This window comes from Leucopleurus acutus, assembly GCF_964270905.1.
Source record: "Leucopleurus acutus genome assembly, chromosome: 8".
Taxonomy (NCBI): Eukaryota; Metazoa; Chordata; class Mammalia; order Artiodactyla; family Delphinidae; genus Leucopleurus; species Leucopleurus acutus.
Genome location: NC_139151.1, coordinates 86843653 through 86865786, shown reverse-complemented (window position 1 = coordinate 86865786; position 22134 = coordinate 86843653). Strand labels below are relative to the sequence as shown.

At 45.3% G+C, this 22134-nt stretch overlaps 1 protein-coding gene across 1 annotated transcript in view; it reads right to left on the bottom strand.

Moving 5' to 3' along the window:
* LDLRAD3 (low density lipoprotein receptor class A domain containing 3) overlaps positions 1-11103 on the bottom strand; it is a gene marked incomplete at its 5' end in the record, with an annotated part of 254480 nt that extends 243377 nt beyond the window's left edge. The window contains one exon of the mRNA XM_082844027.1: positions 11058-11103. Coding sequence (XP_082700153.1) covers positions 11058-11103 — 46 coding nt within the window. The remainder of the gene's footprint in view (positions 1-11057) is intronic.
* Positions 11104-22134: the final 11031 nt, after the last annotated feature.

Genomic DNA, 22134 nt, shown 5'->3' with positions numbered 1-22134 from the left:
ATTGATTGATGCACTTCCTTCCTTGAATCATTTGTGTGGTTTCAGTAGCAAACTTTTATTTCCTTTTAAATTAGACCGGAAGATAACCTTAATTTTCTTATTGTTTAATGTTTTCAACACTGTTATTTTATAAGAGAACTGCTTTCACTTTTTCCTCGCAGTAACTTCTCACGTTCCTTAAGTAAACTGTATGAACTCCCCTCAAATGGAATTAAGATGCACAGTTTTCATTCACCTGTCAGAAACCCCTGTTTATACGCCACATGCTAGACTCCCAATTGTCTAATTTATCACCTGACTTTACAATTGCTATAATCCATTTCCCTCTCAAAGGCCTCTCTCTTTTTGTCATGTTTTTTTTTAAGCCACAGGTGTCTCTGGTAAAGATCTCTGCAGGTCTTTGAAGCCAAATGAGACTGTTTTAAAATCTAGAGAAGAAACAATGTGTCACCAAAGGGCAACATCTAAATTCCATTCTTCCCTCAACTGCTTCTCTTCTTCAAAGTCACAGTCACTTATCTTTAGTGATCACCTCCGTGCCTTCCAGGTAACTTACAGGAAACCCTATTGTGTGACAGACACGAAGCCAAGCCCTGACTCAGGTGCTGGACCGTAAAACAAATAAGATGGACGCCAAAGAACACGACAGACCCCATCCCGCCTCATGGAACTTGAATCACACGAGAATGGGAGAGTTCTTTCTTCAGTTCAAGATTATTGCTGAGTTACATTTTATGGGTACTTTCAAAAGGTCCTGAGATTGCCCCCTCAGTGCTGGACTGTGTTCCTTTCCCTGAACATATAGTCCAATTTCATTATCATCTACTTGGGCAACATAACTGAACTTTGGGCATGCTAAATCTTCCCCTACTGCATCACTGCTGTCCTTCACAGGTTCCACAGATGTTTATCGTTTCTCTATAACATTTACAAGGTTAATGCAATCTTTAATTAATACGGAATATTCCTGATGCGAGTCATTCTTTCCAACTTTATCTCTTTTACAGTAATTAGCAACCATTCTTTCCAGTCCCGCTAAGCCAGGCCCCAGCCAGCTGGGCTCCCTCCTATCATACCTTGTAATCAAACTTTTATAAAGTCTGCTTCTGAAACTTCCATTCGGTTCTGTTCTGGTTTCTTTTAGCATCAACAGTTTTTTACAGCTTTGGATGTTTTTCTGATGAAACACCCTATGCTGCTAATCACTCTTTCATCGTCCCCAGACTCCCCCATCTTATTTTTATAATTAAAAAACAAGTTAAATTTAGCACTTTCCAAACCAATCGAGAGGCTTTTTTTTCAACTGACTATGGAGCTACAAGTGTGATGAGGTCTCACTTCTCAGCCGTGTCCGGTTAGTTTAATGACTCTCGGAGAACACTGCCCTGATTCAAGGCAAAAGCTGAAGGAAAATGCTCCCCTAAGGCCATCAAAGGCAGCGCACTTGTGATACCCCTAGAGCTAACCTCACTGGGCCTTATAATAACGAGAAGGGATTTTAATGCAATAAAGTTACACACCATTTATATTTTCGTTTCTCTCTGCCAACAGGCACACGAGTGTCCCACATGGAACGCCGGCATCTTAGGTCCGCACGTCTTCTAAATCAAGTTATTCATACAGCCATGTCCCTCCAGCGCCCAGTTCCTGAAGGCCTGCTCCAGAGTCAGCTGACTGGCGGCCCTCCCTCTTTGCTGCGGCCTCCCTCCAGGCCAGAGACAACCCTGTCTTTAGACTGAACTACGTCGCCTGTCGAAAATCACAGTTGGACTTGAGCACCTGCAAATTCACCCAAATTACAGTCTCCTGGTATCACAATGACTCATTAAAAAGAGAAACAGTTTTCAGGAGAGAACTTGGGAGTAAGGGTTTGGAATTCTGAGGCTCATTCTGGCTTGCCTGTAGTTATTAACGCTTTTCAGACCTGCAGCGTTACTTCCACACAAGACTGGACCTGCTGCCCACAAGAGCCCCTTGGTTTGAGGTAACAAGATGGGGCAAATTCTTGCCAGCTACGACTTCTTTCTGGTACAGTACATTAACATTTCACCTTCCGCAATAAATAACATCAATGAGTAGTTCAGAAAAAGTTCTCTCTCATGTGAACTAAACAAGCTTAAGCTCAGAGTGAAAAAATAAGAAAAAACTTAGATTTTTTCTTTTTATAGGAGGCATTATAATCAGCACTATATTTCTGCCTTAAAAATCTATTTCTAGACTTTATAAACAGTGGGCCCTTCTTTTTGGCACCCAGCACTATTTGAGGGCAGTACTGACCAAAAAGAAATTGCTTTTGGTTGGTATTCCAACAAAATATTTCCATCAAAGGGGGGGAGAAAATTCTCCATCATGAATACATTCAAAGGCAAGTCTCATGGTGCTGAAATAATTTGTCGTTATTGTTTCTTTTAATAAAGGAAGCCTCTACAAAGGCTAACTTAAATGCCTATAACAACAAGTCCTCCATAGCAGGGAAGAGCAAAATGTCAGTTTCAATCGGCCAAGGACAGGCCACTTGAATAAAATCAACTTGAGATATGCCCCGACCAATGGCTCTCCAACAGATCATTCTGTCCAACATAATAAGCATGGACTCAATACTGACACCACTACCCAGTGATGGAATTCTCTAGCACAAGCTAGGGAGTACACCTCCTTCTTCCAACACACGTGAACTTGAGTGTCTACTCGGTGCCAAAGCAGTAGAGCCAGCAGTCAAGAGCACAGGTTTAAGTTGTGCAGACCTACATGACAATTCTGAAACCACCTCTTACTGGCTGCGGGCTTGGGAAAATTCCTTAGCCTTCTAGTTTCCCCATCTCTGAAATGGCACAGCATACCACCTACCTAAATGAACTGCTGTGAAAATGAAATAAGATTCATCAGCATAGGAGGCATGAAAAAAATTACGATATTGACATATACCAGATGTTTTTAAAGCTGTTTTTAAAAGAATGGGTAGTTATATAAGAACTAAAAGAAAGATGGCCAAGAAGACACATACCTTTGGTATTGGAACATCTCCGAAATCAGGATGTGCCTCATTCATCTTTAATACTGTAACATCTCTGAAATCAAGATGTGCCCAACAGCCAACAGCCTCTTATGAGAGCACAGGGTAAGCAGAAGCTGTGATCTATTGGTCACTGGCAGTGCCTGGGTGAACTTGGTCACAGCGGCTGATGTGAGTCATCACTTCCGTCCAGTTCTGTGCATTGTTGGTAATGCCGAGGTTGAATTTACCTGCTATTCAGAATGTCTTGTAAAAGATGACACTAAAATTTTGCATTGAAATGAAAAATTATTGTGTATACAAAAAGGCAAGGAAACGGCGTAAATTTGAAAATAGGGAAACAAATATCTGTCATTGGAGAAAGACTAAAATTCCATATTTTCTTGCAAAGCATAAGCCAAACACCTTAAAGGAAGGTGCTTGAATATATCCAGAAACAGCTGAAACCATACCACATTTTGTTTCTGAGATAGAGGCAAAAGGATTGCCATTCACGAACTGAGAAAGTGAACTGCAAGTGAAGTTGAGTGAAAAGGCCAAATGCTTTGGAATAACTAGAAGGTTTAAACAACAGGAGGCAGGTGTGACCAATTCAGATAACTCAAAGTAGAACTGACAAAATTCAATCTTTAAGTAAAAAAAGCAAGTCAAAAAACTACAAATATAGACAAGTATGAGCTCATTAAACTCTATGGGCACACAAGGACTAAACTGATATATACCAGACAGTTAATAGTAATTTTCAAAAGAGGAAAAAAAGGTAAACAGGATGAAGAGAGATTTTAATGTTTTATTTTAATGACTTCTGTTGTGCTTGAAATTTTTATAGTGAGCATATATTCAATGCATTATTTTTGTAATGTTTTTAATTCAGGAAGATTACAACAAAATGATACATGTACAGTCTTGGCACCCTGCCGGGTAGAGTAACCCTCGAGTGGTAGCCGTTACTACACTCCTAGACCCCGCAAAAGAAATAAGAAATATGACATATACATTTAACATATGATCCTAGCCCTTAAGGAGTTTACAAGCTAGTAGGATTAGTGACTAAAAGAGGTAAGATATATATATAAAGACATGTATATATACATACACCAAGATATGTGTGTGTATATATATACATATACCAAGATATGTATATTATACACATATACACATATTTATCATATACAGTGTATGTAGTATGTACATATATGTGTCTGTAGGTAGTATGATAAGATAAAGAAGGTTGTTGCCTAAAGCCACAGAAGAAATGTCTCATTAGAATCTCATAAGCCTAGAGCTAAAAGAGCCTTAGAATACCAACAGATGTACCCCAACATTTTATCTGGATAGCTAAAGCTAAAGAAGCAAGCTAGGACATGTGTCATCACCTCTGAAACCTGATCAAGAATGACCCATCCAACCTGGAGGGCATTATACTCAGTGAAAGAAGTCAGACAGAGAAAGATAGATACTGTATGACATCACTTATATGTGGAATCTAAAAAATACAACAAATGAGTGAATACAGCATAAACGAAGCAGACTCACAGATGTAGAGAACAAGCTACTGGTTACCAGTGGAGTGGCAATAAAGGGGCTGGGAGTGGGAGATACAAGCACTACTGGGTGTAAGACAGGCTCAAGGATGTATTGTACAACACAGGGAATATTGCCAATATTTTGTAATAACTTTAAATGAAAAGTAACCTTTAAAAATTATATAAAAATAAAATTTTTTTTTAAAGAATGACCCATCCATTAAACATTCCCAATGACCAGATATCCACGTTTGCCAAGACCTTGTGACATACACACAGCTTTGTTCCCAAGAAGGTGGTGCATCCGTCAGTATATCTCACATTTAGAAACACCTCCAAAACCCCACTTTTGGGAGACGTGTCTCTGCCCTTCCCAGATCACGACAGAGGCAAACAACCCCATTTCCTTCACTGGATCATTTAATTCTTCAAGGGCCAAGAACAAGTTCTACACAGCTCTGCCCCCCTACAGCACAGAGCTGGTACCGCACTAGTGAACAGCCAAATAAAGGGTCAAGGAGAGTTTTCGAGTTACCCAGAGACAAAAGGGAAAAAAAGGGTCGCCTGCTCGGGAAGCTAGGGCTCTTCCCTGGAGAAGCCTTTTGGAAGAGGGCGTGATTGAGGCTCTCGTGTGCCTGAGGGAAGATAACGAGCACCTCTCCCCTTAAAACCCAGCGCCCCTCTATTGGTACATCCTTTCTCCCGCGAATCCACACACAAAAGAAGGCAGCGGCAGACAATGCACTTCGCTGGTCTGAAGAGAGGAGGAAGCAAAAAACCCAAGGAAGACTGGCCACCGAACAAAGGAGAAGGACAAAGGAGGACAGCTGCGAGGCAAAGTGTCTTAAAGGAATGCAAGAGTTACAAAGTGACGCAGAGTGTAACTTTCCAAAGACTTCAGAGAAGAAAGCAGAAGATGAGAATTTCTCCAAAACCAACTGGCTGCTAGTACAGAGGATTCCCCTCCACACACTCCCGCCCACCTGCAGAAGGAACTCAAGTTATAAAAGCTTTTGATGGGAAGGGGGAGGGAACCACGGGGAGAAATGGGAACTGAGCGGAACAATGACTGCTCTGTAGGGCAGAGGCAGGGGGACTTCCAGGGTAAGATTTCAACGCGCAACTCCCAAGGCAAACTTTCAGATAGCTTCTCCTCCAGTTCCCTGCGCTAGTGAGCCTCCCGAGCTTAACAGTTTACTCAGGGAACCGAGTGGCTTCTGGTGTCACCCGCCACCTGCCTTTTTTTTTTTTTTTTTTTTTTTTTTTTGCGGTACGCGGGCCTCTCACTGTTGTGGCCTCTCCGGTTGTGCAGCACAGGCTCCGGACGCGCAGGCTCAGCGGCCATGGCTCACAGGCTCAGCCGCTCCGCGGAATGTGGGATCTTCCCGGACTGGGGCATGAACCCATGTCCCCTGAATCGGCAGGCGGACTCTCAACCACTGCGCCACCAGGGAAGCCCCCGCCACCTGCCTTTTACCTGCTTTCTCAGCCTGTCACTCCCAAGGGAACCAATTCCACAATCTCCAAGGTTACCCGCTTTCACTATGGCACAAGAGGGAAACAGGAGGGAAAGGTCAATGCTGAGGGTGTTTCTACATAAAAATGTATTTTCACACTGACTGAACTTGTGGGGTTGCAGAAACAGAAAGCAGAAACCTGATGACTAAGACACCCTTGGGAGGAGGATGCCATCCTGAACCACTGCATCTACAAGACACTCTTAGGATGAGCAGTCAGAATGCTCAAGATGTATGGCGAGGGGGCACTCACACCAGACTAGGGCTTCTCAACTGGGGTACTCAAGTGGGGGTGATTTTTGCCCCCAGGGGGCATTTGGTAACAGCTGGAGACGTTGTTGGTTGTAACAACTGGGCGAGGCTGCTACTGGCATCAAGGACCAGGGATGCTGCTAAGTACCCTACAATGCACAAGACAGCCTCCATAACAAAGAACTCTCCGGCCCCAACGTCAACAGCACCGAGGTGGAGACACTTCCCTAGACTAACCCCATCCCTGCAGCCGTCTCCAAAACCCTAACAATCCTACCTGAAATAAACGTTTGCCATGCCTCTGACTGGGCAGTTACCGTGTCACAAAAGTCCACATATCCCGTAAGCAAGAGTAAACGTCAAGCAGATGTGACACGCAAGTGCTGCATCCTCAGATGTTCTCCCAGTAAACGTCTTTAAGGGCGCTCCTCAGGACCCAAGAAAGTAGATTCTTTCACAATTACAATGAAAGAAAGACAGACACACACACACACAGACACACACACACACACACACACAGAGGAGCTGTCATCTTAAAAATCTCCCCAATTGTCAGGTAGAGGCACAGGCAAAAAGAGCTGTACAGTTAGGATGGCCCATGCGATTCCAAAATAATCCAAAGATAGAAAGAAAGAGGGGAAGAGAACCAACAGGACAACTCCACAGCCAAAAACAGATTTGCCCCCAGGGCTATCTCATAGCTAAAAACAGTTCAATCACTCTGAGTCATCCATAGTATATAGCATCTTTTATTTTTTAATTGTAAAATATGATAAACATATAAGAGAGGGGAAATGTAAATATTGAGCTTAATGAATGAAAACAAACCCATGTAACTACAACTCAGGTCAAGAAATGGAACCGTGTCCACTGGTAACTCCCTGCCAGGCGTGCCTCTCCCAGGCACAGAGTAAAAATACGGGTGCTATTTTGAAAGTTCCGTTTTTACTCAAGGACTGGGATTTATTTCATTTTATTTTTATTTATTTATTTATTTTTGGCTGTGTTGGGTCTTCATTGCTGTGCACGGGCTTTCTCTGGTTGCGGCGAGCGGAGGCTACTCTTCATTGCGGTACGTGGGCTTCTCACTGTGATGGCTTCTCTTGTTGCGGAGCACAGGCTCTAGGCGCGTGGGCTTCAGTAGTTGTGGCACACGGGCTCAGTAGTTGTGGCTTGCGGGCTCTAGAGTGCAGGCTCAGTAGTTGTGGCGCACGGGCTTATTTGCTCCGCGGCATGTGGGATCTTCCCGGACCAGGGCTCGAACCCATGTCCCCTGCATTGGCAGGCAGATGCTCAACCACTGCGCCACCAGGGAAGTTGCTGGGATTTATTTTTATGTATTACCACAAATACCAACTGCTGTGACTGCAAAGTGGACAGATTTGGGAAGGGGGGCTGTTTATGGAAACAAGCTCATGGATTGTTAATTCACGAAAGCACATGGGGGAAAGGCATGGAAGGATGCCTAGAAACAGGGGGGAAAGCCCAGACTGTGGCCCAAGAGAAACTTGAGTTAGAATCTGGCACCCTGGGCACAGATGACCTCTCAGGAGCCACAAAATGACTTCCCATCACATGATATTATTGGAAAAATTCAACGGGATCATGTGTTTCAATGGCGAGCAAAGCACCTCATACACAGGAGACAGTCCACAAACACTGGGTTCCCTTTCCTCTCCTTGCCCATGAAAAGATGCAAGGTTGAAAAGGCCATGACTTTCATAGATTATGTGATTAGAAACCGTCCTAATTCCCAAATTCTCTAAACTGTTTCAGAAAAGTGATGATACAAGTCCACTTTCAAGTTACCCAGGTGACTCTGACAACGAGGCATCTAAACCAGTCTTGCAGGCCCAGAAGGTACCGTCCTCCCTCCCCTACTGGCTCATATCCCTGTCTCTCCCTCACTTATCACAGGGTGAAAGGCCTAAGTGAGCTGTCAGGAAAAAACACCTCACACCCCAGTAGGGAGCCTTCATCCATCTCTTTGAAGACGAAGAGCAACAAGGTGTGTTTATTTGTACTTGGTGCACACGGCCTCATCGACTGGCCTGGGCTGCACGAAGCGACTCAGTTCGTTAAAAATAATAATAATAAAACCCACCCACTCACACCACTAAGCAGATCTCTCCAGGAGAAAAGGTCAACACCCACACTCCTGGGTGCACATAGGGGAAATCAAGCCTTTTCAAAGATAATGTCAGGCAGTCCCTAAAAGGTCAGCCAGGAAGGAGGTGGGCTGTCTGACCCCCTCAGGGCCCGGCCACCATTAGACATGCCTCACCATCCACGCACTTACATCCACCGAGCCCACCACGGGAAGGAAAGCTGGGTATCAGATGGGCTGAGCCTTTCTCACAGGCTACAGTAAAAAATAATAGCGGTCAAAATCGATGCTTCACTTCCCTAACACAAACAATAAAAACAAAGGAAGAAAAATACATACACAAACATATGAAGGCGTCTGAGAAGGTTCCTGAAAAACAAAGGCCTCCAGATTGCTCTAGAAATGCCTTTCAGACCTACAAAGATCCGGAACTCAGACTAGGGCTCCACTCTGACCCCAGGTTTCTTTACAGACTATCAAAAGAAGACAGAAGTCAAAAGCACCAGCTTTTATAATCTCTCTTGTTCTATCAACTTCCCCGAAGAGGATCGAGCTGTAGGATATGGGATAGAAGGCCAGGGTCCCTGGCCTACTATGAACCCCAAACTGAACCACCATGCAGGCTTCAGGAAAACTGACCAGCCCTGTTTCTGGTAACACTTCAGGTCAAAATAGAATCCCTGCTAGAAGGATGATGCTTAATATAACAGGAAATGCACACACCCCAACCTGCCTAGAAGTTTCTAAACCAACAACTAACTGTAAAGGTGAGACAAAACCACACAAGCTCAATGACCACAGGTAACAGAAAACCACCACCTGGGACAGCCAGGCATTCTGTGACCGCACGCCCTCCATTTTTCCCTCCCCATTATGACTATTTTATTTATTTCAGCCCTATTTTATACGTACACACACATATTAAGTAACCCGTGCTGACCAGAGAAAGACAAAATTAACTTTACAGTTATTTTTACAGAGTTGGAGACTCAACCAAAGCAGCCCAGTACTAACTGGGAGATGCAATAAATAACACTTTCTACTGAGCCTCAAGCAGCTCTCTGAGGACAAACACAAGTCCCGGCTTCCAGACTGTCCTGCTTGGGTGTTATCAGGGGACACACCAGGGCAATGCAAATTGAGAGCATGAATCTAGGCAGGTCTTTGTGTCTGAGATGTCCTGGAAATCTGCCTGTTCTAACAGCCTCCAAATAATCATTCACCCCTACCCGTGAGTGCCAGTGCCCTCTTGGAACTCTCTCCCTGTGGTGGCCCAATAGTTCAGGAGGAACAAGGCACTGTGACCCAGACCTGGTTAAAAATCCACAGCAGCCACCAGCATGGCACCCTCACTGGAAGCCGCAGCAAACCCACAGACATCTAAACGGGAGTCTCCAGGAGTGGGGATGATGTCATAGGTCTGAGAGTGGGGGAAGGCTACCCAGTGGATTCTGAGGATGGCCAGGACCAGGGACTTCAAGGAAGGAGGAGATTTCTCTTTCCAAGTGCACACCTGGCAGGGAGGGGGAAGTTCAGAATTAAGTGAGTCTCCACTTCCCCAACAAACACACCACCAAAGACACCTCCACAGCAAGTAGCTAGAAGCATCTGGGAGAATCAGGCATTAATTAGACATGAGGATGGCACCGACGTCAGGCAAGCCAGCTTCTGCTGAAGAAAGTTCACTGGGCCCTGTCACCTACTTTTCTGGGCATCAGCCGCCCAGAAATAAACATCAAGGGGCCAAGGGCGTGGCGACCCTAGGAGGGGCAGCTGACAGCTGTGGCCGGCGGGCAGGGGCAGGGGAAGGGCTCCAGGCTGGAATTCGGAGCGCGCCCACATCAGCAGAAAAGTTCCCTGGAATAGCAATGCTGCTCCTGGGGACCTCAGGATGCACACGCTACGGCGATGCCAGGTTCAAAGGGCCGGCAGATGAAGCCCGGATTCTCTCCCAGGGCATCTCGCCATTGTAGGTCGAGTGGGGGTAATCAGATGATTTAAATAAATGTCCTGCTCCCAGTATCAATGGGAAAGATTAATAATTCCCAGGTCCGGCCCTGCTTCATCTCTCTTTGCCCAAACCAAACACAGTCCCAGGGAGGAATGGAAGGAAACGGCGATTACCGGTCGCCCTGCTGTCCAGGTAGGAAACTGAGGCACAGGGGTGCACACAAGAGAAACCAAAGGGGACCTGGAGAGGCTAGCAAGGCACGGAGCATCCCGCGTCTGGGATGATGGGATCAGGGAAGCGTTCTCTCCCCTCCCCTCCCTTCCTCCTTTCCCTTACACAACACACACACACACACACACACACACACACACACACACACACACACACGCACGAACTCTCCAGCTACGCCCAATCAGGGCAGCTGCCGGGCTCCCCAGAGCCGGACTGCACACAAAGCCCCGCCCGTGCACACACAACACAGCACAAGCCGGCGCGCACGCCCACACAATAGGACGGCGCGCACCCCGCCGCGGCCCCTCGCCGGGGTCCCGGCCAGCCCGGCGCCGGGGTCCGCCCTCCGTGCACACCCGCGCCGGGAGACGCAGCCCGGGCAAGAGGAGGGGGCACGATCGCAGCCCGGCCGCCGCGTCCCGCGCCCCGAAGAAAGTTCGCCGGACGCCCCCCGACTCACCCGCGGCGCTGCTCAGCAGCAGGCACAGCGGCCCCAGCAGCCACATGGCGCGGCCGCTGCTCCCGCTGCCCGGCGCCGTCGCTGCCCCCGCGGCCTCGGCGCTGACCCCGCCCCTCGCCGCGCCGGCCCCGCCCCCCGCTGTCCCTCCTCCCGCCCGCCCCGCCCTCCTCGGCCAGGCCGGCCCCGGCCCAGCTCCGCGAAGTTTTGCGAGCGTCCCGGCTGCGCGCCGAGCCCGCGTCCTGCCTAGAGTGTCCAGGCTCGGAGAGGCCGCGGAGGAGGCCGAGGAGGGTCCGGCCCTGGCGGCCTCTCGCAGCCAACCCCGTCTGGCTGCGAAGATCTAGTAATAGCCTGGGCTCTGTTCTCGCCTTCTCCTTCTCTTTTTCCTCCGCCTTTTGCTCCTCCATCGTCTGGGGATGCCGCGCTCACCATCTCCTCCTCAGTCCCAAATTTGGATTCTTTACGGAACTACAAAATGAGTGTACTCTAGGGAGGGAAAGAAAAAGTTGGAAGAAAGGGCCAAATATTATGAGGAAAAAAAATTATATATATATATATACACACACACACACATATACGTATGTATTATTTTTAGTAGCTAGAGTGGAATACGGTGAGTGCTTCTCAAACTTCTCAGACGCATCGACGCACCGGGACTCTGACTCAGTAGGTATGGGGTGGAGTCTAAGATTCTGCTTTTCTAACAAGCTTTTAGGTGATTTGGAAACTGATGGTGAACCACATGTGGAGTAGGCACACAGCATTGTCCTGTGCTTTATTTCCTCTGGATCTTGTCTACCTAGACCAGGGGAACTTTGGGTCCCAATTTGCAGAAAAGGAAAGTAAATGTGAAAGTAGAAGCCCACATACAAAAAGAAGTTGGGGCCCCAGTGCAGTTGGGGCTCCAAGACAGCACTGGTGACAGTTCTCAAAGAATTTAGATGGAGGAAGAATCAATGACACTTTCGTGCTCCACTCTCCAGCCCCACCCCTCCCCAGAAAACAACCAAAGCAAAAACAACAACAACAAAAAACCGAACGCAAGTAATCGCCCAAAACTGGAAATATCCATCAACTAAGGAATGGATAAACAAATTGTGTTCTATCACCTAATGCAACAACATGAATAAATCTTAAAAGCATGCTAAGAGAAAGAATCCAGCCTCCAAGGGTACATTCTGTATGATTTCATTTTTTTTTTAATGTGGACGATTTTTGAAGTCTTTATTGAATGTGTGACAGCATTGCTTCTGTTTTATGTTTTGGTATTTTTTTGGCCCTGTGGCATGTGGGACCTTAGCTCCCCGACCAGGGATCAAACCCGCACCCCCTGCATTGGAAGGTGAAGTCTTAACCACTGGACGGCCAGAGAAGTCCCCTATGATTCCATGTATAAGACATGAGGGGTGGGCTTCCCTGGTGGCACAGTGGTTGAGAGTCCGCCTGCCGATGCAGGGGACGAGGGTTCGTGCCCCGGTCCGGGAGGATCCCGCATGCCGTGGAGCGGCTGGGCCCGTGAGCCATGGCCGCTGAGCCTGCGCGTCTGGAGCCTGTGCTCCGCAACGGGAGAGGCCACAACAGTGAGAGGCCTGCGTACCGCAAAAAAAAAAAAAAAAAAAAAGACATGAGGGGTGAGGGCAAGGGAGCGAAACAAAACTCTAGGGACCAAAATCAGATCAGTAGTTATCAGGGTCTGGCCTAGGGAAGAGGATGAGTGCAAAGGGGTGCAAGGGAAACTTCTGAGCTGGTGGGCTGTTCTGCATGGCGATTATGGTGGTGGTTACACAACTTTATACATTTGTCGAAACAGAGAACTACATCCCTAAAACCCACACCTAAAACAAGTGAATTTTACTGTATATAAATCGTACCAGTTTGGAGGAGCAAGGAGGGTGTGGGTGCTGGGACTGTGGGTGAGGGAGCTTGTAGATAGGATGCCCACACTAGATTTGGGATGCGCTGGACACAACCTGCAGGATACTGAAATTCAATGCTGTTGTTTTTTAATTATCTGTTCTAGTCTGGAAACATGAAGGCTAAAGTGAATCGGGTCAAAATTTAAAAATACCAGTGACGGTTCAAGGTAATGAGAAAATGTGCAGCAATGTAGGAGAGTTGAGCAAGTTCCATATTACAAAGGAGTCTGTCACGCATGGAAAACATAAACAAATTCTCCAAAAGATTTAGCAACTGGGGGTTTTATCCTGGGATCCATGAAACACTAGGGAGCTCATCTCATAAGCTTCAAAGAGTTTTAAAGCCCCCCCAAATTTCATGCATATTTCAGGGTGTGTGTTTTTCCAGGAAGCATGTTGGAATGAGGCCCCTGGCCTCTGATAAAGATACACAAGAAGGCAAATAATTTCTCCTACAGCTACTCATTTCCCCCAAACATTAGGAATACAGAAAGAGAATGGATCTGACCCAGTACCATCTTTCTTGTTTCCTTGTGTTACTTTGGGTACATGACCTTCAACGCTGGATTTAGTGTGCCTGGCTTGCTTTCTGTCTCTCTGTCTCTCTCTGTCTCTGTCTGTCTGTCTGTCTCTCTCTCTTTCACACACACACACACATATTTCTTTTAAATATATGAATATCTTTGAAATCATTCCAACAATGTAAACCCCTCTTTACATTCAATGGTTGTTTTTATACTTATATTGAATCACTCCCAACCTCCTCACCATATAACCTGGGCAGGAGGTAAAACCATTCTTTATACTTCATTACTCTCCTCTTTCCCAGTTCTTTAGAATTCTATCAAAAGCACAGGACACTCGGTTTCCAGAAAACATGGTAGGTTCCAGTGCTAACTGTCCAGATCTCAGGGAGCCAGTCCCAAGTCGTTTTTTACAGTTGGTTTCATACAAATCAAAACCAGAGTGCTTTATGGCGCTTATTTACCAAAAATGAGACACTCTGACCTTGGATGTGTGCTTTGAACATGGCTTCACATTGCTGAAGGAGGGAAGAAAGAGTTTTGTCTCTCCGTGGTCTTTGGTAGAATGCTCTATAGTTCCCATACTTTTTCTCATTAACTCCTCACAGCAGCTCCAGCGACATCACAGGTGAAAACAGCACAAACTAGACTTGAGCTCAGCTTCTTCTTACATGTGCTCCAATTCTCTTCACTTGCCACACATTAGTCTGTAACTTTGGGCAAGTTATCAGCCTCTCTGAGCCTTAGTTTCCTTATCTGTAAAATGGGGATAAAAAGAGCACCTAGATCTTAGGGTTGCTGTCAGGATTCAATGAGATATGTAAAGTCTTTAGCATAGTACCTTGCACATAGTAATTGCTCAAGGAAAGGTAGATGCTGGGGTAATTGTGGCTGTGATTCATATTACAAGGCAGCTGCTGTGGTAGCCAGTCTCCAAGATGGCACTGAAAGATCCTTGGCTTCTGGTATCCATGCTTTGTGTAGTCCCCTCCCACCCTTGAATGGGGCTGGCCGACATATGTGACCAACGGATATTGTGGAAGTGACAATGGGTAACTTCTAAGGCTAGGTCACAAAGGACATAGCAGTTTCTTCCTTGCTCTCTTAGATCCCTTGCTCTGCGCAAAGCCAGCCACCATGTTGTGAGGACACGCAAGCAGCCCTGTGGGTAGGCCCACATGGAGAGGGACTGAGCTTCCTGCCAACTTGGAATGAACCATCTTAGAAGCAGAACCTCTAGCCTCGATCAAGCCCTCAGATGACTGGGCCTAGACCAATATCTGACTGGCTATTGTGAGAAATCCTAAGCTGGAACCACCCAGCCACTCCCAAATTACTGATCTACAGAAACTGTCAGAGATAAAAAATATTTATTGTTGTTTTAAGCCAATAACTTTCAGGGTGATTCCTTATGCAGCAATAGATAACTAGTACTTCTGCCTTTAAAACCATCCAGAGGATTGACTTAATGATTCTATAGGATCTTTTAAATGACTTCATACTTAGAAAACACTTTGAATTTTGCCTGCTACATGGTAAGCACTGGAATGTTCGTTTTATTGTTATCAAGGTTTATTTTAAAATTATTGTCATTACCATTACCTTTTTTCCAACGCACCTAAGCAACTTTCAAACTTTAGAAAAATGTTTTAACTTGAAGAAGAGTAAGGACTTGTATGGAATAACAAGAGGAGGAAGAGCCAGGGACACTGAAAAGATAGAGAGAAACTTGAGTTACAAAAAGTTTACTGAAAACAAGTAGGCATTAGCTTCATAAAAAATCAGGCAGAGAGGGCTTCCCTCGTGGCACAGTGGTTGAGAGTCCGCCTGCCGATGCAGGGGACACGGGTTCGTGTCCCGGTCCGGGCAGATCCCACATGCCGCGGAGTGGATGGGCCCGTGAGCCATGGCCGCTGAGTCTGCGCATCCGGAGCCTGTGTTCCGCAACGGGAGAGGCCACAGCAGTGAGAGGCCCGCGTACCGCAAAAAAAAAAAAAAAAAAAAAAAAAATCAGGCAGAGAGATGGTAGGAGACATCCCACCTCCCTCCCCCCAGTCACTTCTGTGGCTCACAGTTTCACAAGGGCTCCATACTCCCTGCCCTAGGCTCTACCTTTCATTCATCTGATTTTCATTCTTCTCTCTGGTATGTGAAGAAAACAGAAATTCACTTGAGGATACAGCCACAGAAGGGTTGTTCCACTCCAACCTGTAGTAGATGCTGGAATGTGTCTGTTGAAAGGCTGCCTGGTGGAAGAAGATGACTACACTTCTCCTGAAATGCACAATGCCCAGCACACACACACATGCCCATGTGCACTGTCTACCCCTCACATGTTATTATCATGAGTCCACAAAGTCAAGTAACTGAGGAACAGGCTTGGAAGTGGCTTGACACACCTGGGCTCCTACCTCCCACCACTTACTAGTTCTATGAGGCTGAGAAAGTCACTTTACCTCCAACTGTCAGTTTTCTGTGAAATGGACACAACAATTGTACCCACCTCCTAGGGATGTTGCAAGAAGCAAGAGGACTCACTGATCCCCTTACCTTTTTGACAGTTATTGAGAGAGAACTGTGTCAAACACTGTTCTAGACTCTGGATTGCTGCGGTAAGCACACATTTCCTTGTCCTCATAGAGCTCATATATCAAATTGTAATACAGTGCCCTTTATCATTGGGCAATGTGAAGGATTATGCAGAGTTCCTGACTCACAGCCCTGATTTGTTCAGCTCTTATTTGTATAACTGGCTGAGGACCCACATGTAAGTGGGAAGTAATACCATTAAATATGAAGGTTAAAGCTGCAGAAGTCTGCAGTAGGCAACCTCTGATATGGCCCCCAATGATCCTACTTCTTGGAATTCACACTCTTATGTCATCCCCTCCCTTGAGTGTTGCTGGACCTAGTGATTCAATTCTAACCAAGAGGATACAGCAGAAGTTATGGGAGTTATTTCCCAAACTACATTACACCAACACTCAGGCTCCTGTTTCTCTCTCTCTCTCTCTCTCTCTCTCTCTCTCTCTTTTTCTTTCTCCCTCGTTAGCTGCCAATTTGTAAACTGCACTATGGAAAGGTTCAACTGGCAAGGAACTATAAAAGCCTCCAGCCACAGCTAGTGAGGTACAAAGGCCCTAAGTCCAACAGCCCACCAAGAACTGAATCCTGCCAACAATCACATAACTGAACTTGGAAGCAAATCTTCCCCCCAGTCAAGTCTTCAGATGAGATCACAGCCCTGGGTGACCACTTGGCTGCAACCTCATGAGAGCTCTTAAGGCAGAGGGACCCAGCTAACTGTGCCCAGGTTCATGAGCCAGGAAAACTGGAAGATTATATATGTTTGTTGTTTTAAGCCACTAAATTTTGAGATAATTGGTTACAGAGCAACAGATTAATACAAAAACCTTACTATAAAATTGAGTCTGTGAACATTCAGCATCACTGAATCTCACTTACCCATTACCCTGAGGAAGGCAGTAGGAGAGAATTGTCATTAATCGTGCCTGTATCAGACATTGTACATTTGTGGTAACATTTGTCTTTACAGCAATCTCTGACTTAGATATTATGATACCTTTTGCACAGATGGGGAATCTGAGGTGCCGAGAATTTAAGTGACTGGCCCCAAATAACCCACGAAAATAACCGAGATTTGAAGCCAGATCCTTTTGATTCCAAAGGATTCCCACGATACTATGCTGAACCTCGCTGCCTTCTACAGCAAAATAGCTTCCAATTCATGAAAGCCAGAATGTATCTGCAGCTTGAAAGATAATATGTTCACTGGGTTTGGGGCTAGAAAGGTAAAGATGCTCAGCGCATTAAATAGAACTTGATTTATTATGTAATACAATTCAACTTCCAGAAAACTTTTCTAGATACATCTAATTATAGTAGTCCCCACCCCCAAAAGATGCTGAGTGTGAGAATTCTCCTGGCTAGAAATTAAAGTCATCCCAGAGCTGCCAAACGTATAGATATATTTTTAAATTGTCAGACTAATCTACAGAAAAATTCACGTAAACATGACTTACAAGAGTTCTTGTAATTCATGTTTAATATAGTCACTAGCTTGAGGAAGAGAGATCTGCTGACATTTATTAATGAAAAATGTGTACCATCTGAAAGGATGAAAATTTTATCCCTCATTTACAAAAAACATGCAGCTTGTTATTTATTTTAATGCCTCAGTTTTATTGCCCCTTGAATGAAATTGTCTACACCCTTAAAAGAGTTATTTTTCATTTGTGACCAGTCCTGGAACCAACAAACAATTACATGAAAAAGAATTTAACCTGCAATTTATCAACAGGGCCATGTTGCCAGTTTTCATCATAGGCACTTTTCTTTTCCTTCTCAATTGGAAAGGGAGGAAAAAAAGGTAGATTCATTACATGTATAAACCTATTCTTGGTTGATCAATTTGAGAGGGAAAACTGTCATTGAATTATATAGATCCTCAGTGTGCAATATGATAGCCTCTAGCTACATGTGGCTACGTGTAGCTATGTTGAGCTCTTGAAATATGGCTATTGTGGTAGGCGCTAAGTATAAAACCCAAACTGAATTGCAAGGACAGTACAAAAAAGAATGTAGAAGATCTCAATAATCTTTACATTGACCGTAGGTTGAAATATAGTAGTTAGATATATAGATTTAAATAAAATAATATTAAAATTAACTCCACTGGTTTTTTACTGCTTCTTTAATGTGGAAATTTTAAAATTTCATATGTAGTTTGCATTTGGGGCTCACAACATATTTCTTTTCAAGGGCACTGATAACAGATATTTTATTTGCTGAATGAACACATGACCTGTCTGCTTTCCTTGCATCATTGTTGAATATAAGTTCACTTGGAGATCACTGACTTAAAAAAAACGTTTTTCTTCCCAGTGTCTCCATCTGAGCAATTTTGTCTCCAACCCCTCTTAACTGTATATTTTTGTCATCCAAGTCACTTGAAATAAAAGTGATTTTAATGTCATAATTTCAATATTACAAATGCCCCACAGGGTCAAGAAGAAGGAAGTGGGGGAATGAATAGAGAAGAAAGATACCGTCTTTTTAAACATTATGAACATTTGGCGCTTGAGTTCTGAAAAGAGCCCAACACTGAATAAGATCTCCATTTTCAGCAGGGAAATTTATACAGTAATTAACTACCAAGCCAAAAGCGATAGGAGATATTCATTCGGTGACAAACACAAGGCAATGTTTGCAGCATGCCGAGGTCTGATCCCCTTCCCTAAGTAACAAGCTCTTTTTCATAGACAAACAGGTAAGCAGTAGACTTTAATAAGAGCACTTGAAAAAATCATCTGGAAGGTAAATAGATTTACATTTTTAATCTGACATTACTGGAACATTTTCCCTGAACCATGAAAACTCCACTTTAATAATTTAAGTTGTTTTCCTCGCTGCACCGCAGCCTACTTCTTTTAAACACCTTTTCATTTCAAGTTAGATTCTTTGGGCTTGATTGATTTTAATGTTTAAAAAGCTTAATTTCAGGTGCTGTTTGATGCCTAATTTGGGGCTGATGCTGTGTGGGTTTGCAGTTCAATTCTGGGCCGGGGGCACCAGGGGGCGGGTGGGCAGAGAAAAAGGATTTTTTTTTTTTGTCAGTTTTCACTGAATTCCTATACCCAGTGTGGAAGGGAAGGAACAAAAGAGACAAGGAAGGGAAATTTTTTTACAGTTTCCAGGACCCTTCAGCACGCAACTAATGAAAATGCGATAGAACTACAGGTATTGTTTGCTTCTGTTAGGCATAGCTGGCACCCTCTACCTTGTTATTCAAGCAAGAAATCTGGGGATAAGCCTGGACCCCTCACTCACTCCTCCCCAACATGATTAGCCACCAAGATTTGTAGGTTCTACCTACTTAATGCCTCTTGACTCCAACTCACCCTTCTCCTTCCCTCCTGCCCCTCCCTTTGTTCATATCCCCATGCACCTTGGCCTGAGTTGCTTCAACCTTCTTCTAATTGGCCTTCTCGGGTCTTGTCCTGCTGCCACTCTGTCTGCTTAAAACCTCTATGGCTCCCTATTGCCCACAGGACAAGTTCAGACTTATCAGTCAAGTATAACCTTCATGAGCTGTTGCTGAGGCTGTCATGGAGGTTGGGAGCAGAGAGAGGGGTAAAGATGAGACCAGAGGAGTGGGCAGGAGATTTGGGGCATGTTAAGGAGTTTAGTCATTATCCTTTGAGCAATAGGAAGTCACAAATGGTCAGTTTTAAGCAGGGTCATGCATGGACAGATGCTCACCGTGGTTAAAAGCGAGGGTTCTGGGATCAAACTTAGTTGCAAAGTCTGACCATGCCACTTAGCTGGGTGTCCTTGGGCAAGTTACGTCACCTTTCTGAGCCGGTTTCTTCAACTGCAAAAGGGATATTAAGACGCCATGTGATAGGCACAGTTATGACATCTAAATGAGGTAGTACTCAGCATACAGCATACAGTACCCAGCACATAGTAAGCTCCCGACTAGTCATGACTAATATTACCATTAATAACTCTTAATCTTCCTACACTTCTTCCAAGCGGCCCTCCATGAGCCCTCAAGACTGAGTTAAGGGCTTCCCCGGTGGCGCAGTGGTTGAGAGTCCACCTGCCGATGCAGGGGAAACGGGTTCGTGCCCCGGTCCGGGAGGATCCCACATGCCGCGGAGCGGCTGGGCCCGTGAGCCATGGCCACTGAGCCTGCGCGTCTGGAGCCTGTGCTCCGCAATGGGAGAGGCCACAACAGTGAGAGGCCCGCGAACCGCAAAAAAAAAAAAGACTGAGTTAAGCCTCATTCCCATGTGCTCTTTTAACACCTTGTGTTTATCCCTGTTTGTAGGATTTATGTGTCTGTATCTTAATTGACCATTAATGTATCGTTTCCCCCACAAAACCATAGCTCTCTAAGGCTGGGAACTCTGGCAAAAGTTCCTCTGATATTTACTAAATGAACAAATACCTTAGATTACTTCCTACTTTGAGTCACATGATCTCTTTTGTCCTATCTTTATTACCACTTTACAGTTGGGGAAACAGAGGCTCAGAGAAATCAAGATATGAGCCCGCAGTCCTACAGTCAAGGAGCGTCAGAGCTGCAACCCGCCTCTGGTCTCACACCTCGTGGCGGCTGGCCAGGCGGGAGGAGAAGCTGAGAGCAGTAACACCCTCTAAAACGACCTTTCCAGAGCAGGATGGGTGTCCTCACTAAACTTCATGAAATGGCAAAGTGAAGGAATAAAACATTTCAGCTGGAAAAACAATAGATAGCCAGAAATCAAACCCAATCCTACCAGAAGTCATAATTCCAGGAAACAACTACATACACAAAAGGCAATATACTCCAAGATACACATAAGAAAGTCACCTTGGCGATGCCCATGCCCTCGTGGCCAAGCCAGAGAGGGATTGAATTTAAAAGAGAACTAGAAGGAGGACTTTTACCCACACGAGCCCATCCGTAGAGGTATGCCCACCCACCCGCAAGATTCAGCTCCCTGCCATATAGCCATGAGCCTGATCATGGCGAAACGCCATGGTAATTACAATGAAAATTTCCAAGGGGGAAAGATCAGGCCATGGTAATGCTAGAAGCGTCCACGAAGGCCAGTTGGCTCAGATCTCTCAGCATCGAGCCAATGAAGCCAAAGTGGAGGTTGATACTGTTGTGGGCCAGTTGGCTTTGCCCTGAGGGGAAAAAAGTGTTCTATGGTCACTGGCTAGAATCTTCATCCCACTCAGTTGTCCTGCCAATGCCGGTATCCAGGATCAAAAAGGGATTGGGTAAAGGACTCTGGAGAACCGAATGCCGATCTTGACAATGAGGGCTGAGATACAGGCAGGGCAGCACACCCCAATACAGACAGCTGACTGCCTGAATAAAGACACTGAGTCCCCTGAGTGCTCTCACATCAAGCAGGCTGCCCAGCTCCTCCCCAAAGCAAGAGTGAGAAGCGGCAGGAAAGGAAAAGAAGTACAGAAACCACCAGTTTCCAGTATTGGGGGAAGAGTCTGATTTCACAGGATTTGCTAAATGTGTAGCCAAATGAGCCAATGTTTATCCTTTGGTATAGTTTTTGATTTGAATGAAATATCAAATGAGGAAAACGAAAGTCTCAACATGCATCTTGAATTTGAGCTCCAAAATTGGTCTTCCTAGGAGTAGAAAAGTTTTTCCATAAAAATAATAAGAGCAAATATTTATTGAGAGTTTTCTTAGTTGGGATTCCCCCGAGCAGAGCTTGAGACAAGGACTTGGACCAGGCAGTTTAATGGGAGAGACTCGGTGATGTTGGAGGTGGGATCCAGCCAGAGTGTGTGGGGAAGCTGTCCACTGTAGTCACAGCCCAAATCCCACGGGGGCAAGTGATGAGGCTTCCGATATGCCAGGTATCGGACATTCCACAGGTAGGTCCTATTCTTTTCCTCATTCTCAGAAGAGGAAACTGAGACACAGGAAAGGTAAAGTACTTTAAGAAAGGTCGCAGAGCTAGGAGACGGCTGAAGATCAAACCTGCCTTATCCAACTCCTGAGTCGAAGCATTTATCCTTGTGAAAGTATTGCCTATAACGGGACTTCAGAAAAGAAAAAGAAAAAGCAACCATTTGTGGATGGGAGGGAGGGAG